This window comes from Bidens hawaiensis, unplaced genomic scaffold (assembly GCF_021521415.1).
Source record: "Bidens hawaiensis isolate Kalapana, Puna unplaced genomic scaffold, B.hawaiensis_p1.1 tig00023795_1, whole genome shotgun sequence".
Classification (NCBI taxonomy): Eukaryota; Viridiplantae; Streptophyta; class Magnoliopsida; order Asterales; family Asteraceae; genus Bidens; species Bidens hawaiensis.
The window spans coordinates 329354-334598 of record NW_027493737.1 but is presented as its reverse complement, the minus strand read 5'-3'; the positions used below and the strand labels follow the sequence as shown (position 1 = coordinate 334598).

The following is a 5245-nucleotide window of genomic DNA, read 5'->3' as shown; positions in this document are numbered from 1 at the left end:
ATTTTTTTCCCGTAAACTCAACATTTTCGTCCCAAACATCTTGGTAACTTCGTATCGGACCTTTAGGAACCTTTTTTCTAGTAAAAGCCCAATTATTGAGGTCGCCAGAAACCTTAGAACCATCGTCGGAATCGATTGATGGTGCTCAAGTGGTGGTAGTTGGCTAGCGGTGAGTCAATTGACGGTGTTTTCCGGCAACAAATTTGAATTTTCCGGCAAAAAACGTTTTCCCGACAACCTGAAACTAACGGCGTTAGGATTGTGTTAGTCGTGGAGCATTAGGAACAAATACTTTAAAAGTTGGGACCATCAGTAGCCAATTCATTAATTGGGACCATCAGTGACCAAAATACAATAGTTGGGACCATTAAAAACCAATATACCATTTTTTTAATGACCACCATACAAAGTTTTATTAGATTTTTTAATATGTCGTTACGACATGTTTATTTTATCTATGTCGCACCGCTAAATGAAGATGTATCAATAAAGTATATAAGTTCGTTGAAAACGAAATTGTATTCGCAATAGAATATATATTTTTTGTATTGCAAGCTGTATAGTGAGTGCGGTACCACGTCGATATCATAATGAGCCGAATCGATACCAGCCAAGGTTTTCTTATGCTTAGATAAGCTTTTTTATTATTTTGTAACAAAGTGATAATCATCATGAGATGCTTGTATATTTACATTTAAAAAACTTGAGCCTGTTCCTCACACACAACGCGCGAAGGGAACACACATTGTATAATACTATACAGTTGTTCTGTTCTACAAAAGCTTTGGGTCAGCCGGTTCCGACGTAATCGAGCCTGGTCCTTGTTGATGGCGTCCACGTGGGCGGCAGAAAAACTGAGTCACATATACATATGATGATCAGTAACAGGGGCTCGTGGAATTCAATTTTAAATTTAAAGCCGGTAAACACATAATCTGTAAGCAAATAAATGCTGTACTTTGAATCGGATCATTGAAAAGCAAAGGTAAAAGATTAAAGATGGAATGTTATTCGAATATACAAGCCGAAAGCACCATGGATCCACACTTTCTCTCTTGGTTATTGCACACAACGTGTTCGACACTATCATTACCCTTGTCTTTTTGTCTTCATGTCAGTTATTAGCTTCGATTCACCTGTAAACGAACCACTGAACTTTTCGTCAAAACATTAACAAATTTGTTTTGTTTATTTGATTAAACGAACCAACATGAATACATGTTTTGTTCTTTCATTTATGTTCGCTTATTTATGTCCGTTTACAAATTAATAGAAAATAATTAAATATGATCTGGATGAGTCATCTGCTTAATTAATTCATCAATCTAGTTAATGGTTTTATATTTGTTCCGTTGTGTTATGTTCATTTACATTTGTTCATATATGCTCGTTTATCTTTTTCCTGTTACGTTCGTGAACTGTTCGTTTGAATTTTAAGCAAACGAACACTAACGTGTTCATTTTTTTAACGAACTAACATGAACATAAATATTTGCTCATTTAAAGTTAAATGAACGAACACGAGCATGCCCTTGCCCGTGTTGGTTCGGTTGGTTTACAGGCCTATGAACGACCATAGAATCAAAGTTTGTTGTCAAGGAACAGATGTAGTACTCTCTCCGCTTATTGTGGTACCAAATCTTGATACTGGATATATGAAGCATACAATTGGTACCCAAGATCAATGTAGGGTGTATGTTAAGGCATGCAGGCACAAACAGCTAAAAGCACACTAATGGTAGGGTCATTTGTTGTTTTAGTAAACAGTTACAACACTTAAAAGTAGGAATCTTGAAAGCAATCCAGTTTATTCTGCATTCTTTTTTTTTTTAGCTTTAGGTGGCTTCTTTTACTTTATGCTTATAGTTTAAAATTTTAATGATTAATGGGACCAATTGGTATCTGGTGAGATGGTTGTTGAGTGATAATGGGTTGTCCTGTGGCACTCAAAGATTACCTTTTTATTGGGGCAAAATATAGTATTGAAAGAGACACAATTATCACTTTTTTTTTTTGTCTATAATCAATCAATGGTCCAAAAGATGGCCTAACTTCACTCGGTTTATGATATGATTATATATGTAACGAGTTTTTCGTATTTTGAATTGCGAAAAACCAATCGTCCATGGCTCCTGCAGGGAAAGCTTTGGGATTCTATAACAAAGCCAATGACTGGTAAATTATTTTTACTTTTGTTTGTTTAAAATTTAACGTTATAATACTTGATTAGTTATGTTTATCTTGTTGCAGGTTTTGTAATGCAGGTCTGCCAAGTGATTTCACCATTGTCATAGATGGAGTCAACTTCCACCTTCACAAGGTAATATTTATTCTAACTTGAAAGTTAAAAACTAGCAAATTTAGTTGAATTTAGTTAAAAACTGCGTATTGCTTCAGTTTCCTTTACTATCAAGATCAGGGAAAATAGAAAAGTTAATCAAAGAAACACAAAATAATGATGAAGGAACTTGCTTTATTACCCTGGAGGAAGTTCCAGGCGATACCGAGGGATTTTTGGTGGCGGTTAAATTCTGTTATGGTGTTCATGTGGAACTTACTCCAAAGAATGTTGTTATGGTGTATTGTCTGGCAGATTATCTTGAAATGATTGATGTGTATGGAGATGATAACTTATTCTCCAAGGCCGAGCGTTACTTCCATAAGAATGTACTAAAAAACTGGAAAGATTGTATGGTGGCTCTTGAAACTTGTGAGAATTTTGTGAAAAGAGCTGATGATCTTCAAATAATTTGTAAATGTTTAAACGCCATGTCAGCAATGGTTTGTACAGATTCTAGTTTGTTTGGATGGCCAATGATGATGTATGGTCGGCTACAAAGCCCGGGTGGTAGCATTTTGTGGAACGGAATTGATACTGGTGCAAGAATCCAAAGCCTGGAGTCTGATTGGTGGTTTGATGACGCGTCACGTCTTGGTGTTGGTTTGTTTGAGAGGTTTACAAAAGCATTGGAAGCTAAAGGCATTCAACCTGAAAAACTAACAGGTGTGATTATTGATAATTCTCCCTTTGTGATTTTAATTCTTTTCTTGTTTCCGTAAAAGTATATCCTTTTTTTGTTGGTTGAAATGGGTCGGTTCAGGTTGAACTAGCATGCTTTTGTCCAAAAATTCAGAATTTTGTTAAATTATTTTTCTGTCAACATTAGAAAATTTTGTTATTACAAAAGTGATGTACTTTTTTTTTTGGATAAAATGATTTTAGGAGGCTTTATTCTTTTGAATTCTTTTTTTTTGGAAAACTTTCAACTCGATTCCATTTGAGCATATTTTCTCTTTGATTTTACTTCTTTTCTTCTTTCGCTAACGGTTCTTCATTAGAGGTGGCAAAGTGGGTGGGTCAGAGGGGTATGGTAATGGGTCAAAATGGGTTTTTTATTTTTATTTCTAAAAAGGTGCCGATGGAAAAATATTTATCAAAATGGGTTGACCCAAATCACTTTTGTGCAAAAAAGTTTTAATGTTTGTAAAATATGATTAGAAACATGACCTTATTTTAATAGTAATCTAGTTTTATTTTATTTTATTTTTTTAATAAAGTAGTTCAAGAGGTTTTACATGTTGTGAGGCCTGCCAGACTGGGTGGGTCGAGCGGGTTCGAGTTACGACCCTATATGTCAGAATGGGCTCCAAGCAAAATGATTTCGTGTCAAACGGGTTTCAAGCAAAATGATATCGGGTCAAAATGGACCGTTTTAAAAAAGTATCAATTTGGTTGGGGTCAAAATGGTTTTGATCAAAATGGAATCGGGTTAAAATGACTCGTTTTAGAAAAAAGTACCCACTGGCCCGGCAACCAAAAGCAAATCTGTGAGGCGATGGTGGTACGTCCCGGCCAAAGCGGACCATATTATGGTGCGGCTGTAGCTGGGCTGTTACAACCCATTTGCACCTTTTTTTAAGTTAAGAAGTTTTTCAGTAGTTACCCGTTTTTACCTGTTGACTACTTAAAGGTGACTCAATTTGACCCGACTAATTTAAGGTGACCAAATGAACTCATGTACTAATGAGTTTTGCCTAAATCAACCCATTATTTGAACAACGGGTCATAATTGCCACCTTTACATATTATAAATACACATTAGGCGACCTTCAACTCTTTAATCAATTTATTTTCAAGCTATTTTCTTAATTTTATTTGTTTAACCCCTTAGAGATAAAACATAAGTACACGGGTCGAAAGTCAAAACCGATGCTACACCATGATTTGTTATCAACAAGCTTGTTGATTAAGCATGATTTTTAATTAATGCCATTTTCCATCCTATTTTGCAGGAGCTATTATGTACTATTGTGGCAAATTTCTTCATGGTTTAGGCAGATGGCAAGACGGGCCGGTTACAAAAACTAAATCAATTGCAAATTTTAACTCGAAAAGTGGCACGATTGATCAAAGACTATTACTAGAAACCGTTGTACAACTTCTCCCACAAACAAAGGGGAAGTCTGTATGCCGCTTCTTGCTGGGACTTTTACGTGTCGGTTTGATATTGGGCGTTAATGATAAATGTCAAGAGTCACTTGAAAGGAGGATAGGAATGCAGTTGAATCTTGCTACATTAGATGGGCTAATGATTCCTAGTTATTCTGATTCTGATACATTATATAACACTGATTGTGTTGAAAGGATTATTAATTATTTTTGTACTTGTGAAGAAACAGGTAGTATAACTATACTATCAAAGGATGTTTCTAAGCTTGTAGATAGTTTTATGGCAGAGATTGCATCAGATGTGAACTTGAAACCCGACAAGCTATATGCACTAGCGCAGGCTCTTCCGGAAGTGTCTAGATCTTTAACCGATGGATTATACAGAGCTTTGGATCTTTATTTTGAGGCTCATCCGTGGCTGCCAGAGAAAGAAAAAGAACAACTTTGCCATGCCATCGACTGCAAGAAGCTATCGGTTGATGCGTGCGCTCATGTTTCTCAAAACAAACGCCTCCCGCTAAGATTTGTCCTTCAAGTGTTGTTTTTTGAGCAGATTCATATGAAAACAGCTCTAACGGATTACCTTAACATGTTGAATACCGAAAGTACCCCTACCGGTTCTATGGCTATTGGTTCAACCATGGCTAGCCGGATAGATGGGTGGGTGAGTTTGGTTCGTGAAAACAAGGGACTAAGAGTTGAGATGGAACGATTGACGGCTAGAGTGCACGAACTTGAAGCAGAGTTGGGTAAAATGAGACAACAGATTAAAAGGATTAGTTAAAATCTCGTGTC

General features: G+C 36.2%; 1 protein-coding gene across 1 annotated transcript; it reads left to right on the top strand.

Moving 5' to 3' along the window:
- Positions 1–2047: 2047 nt before the first annotated feature.
- LOC143568053 (BTB/POZ domain-containing protein At3g44820-like) lies at positions 2048–5245 on the top strand. The gene is made up of 4 exons (XM_077054299.1): positions 2048–2175; positions 2251–2320; positions 2398–3004; positions 4294–5245. Exons 1-4 carry the CDS (start codon positions 2126–2128, stop codon positions 5232–5234), a joined length of 1668 nt encoding a protein of 555 aa, XP_076910414.1. The 5' UTR covers positions 2048–2125; the 3' UTR covers positions 5235–5245.

Bases quoted from the DNA above. Each gene is read 5' to 3' on its own strand.
- LOC143568053 (XM_077054299.1), top strand. From the start codon at position 2,126: ATGGCTCCTGCAGGGAAAGCTTTGGGATTCTATAACAAAGCCAATGAC. The intron at 2,321-2,397 runs GTAATATTTATT...GTATTGCTTCAG, and splicing joins TCAACTTCCACCTTCACAAG to TTTCCTTTACTATCAAGATC. The intron at 3,005-4,293 runs GTGTGATTATTG...CCTATTTTGCAG, and splicing joins TCAACCTGAAAAACTAACAG to GAGCTATTATGTACTATTGT.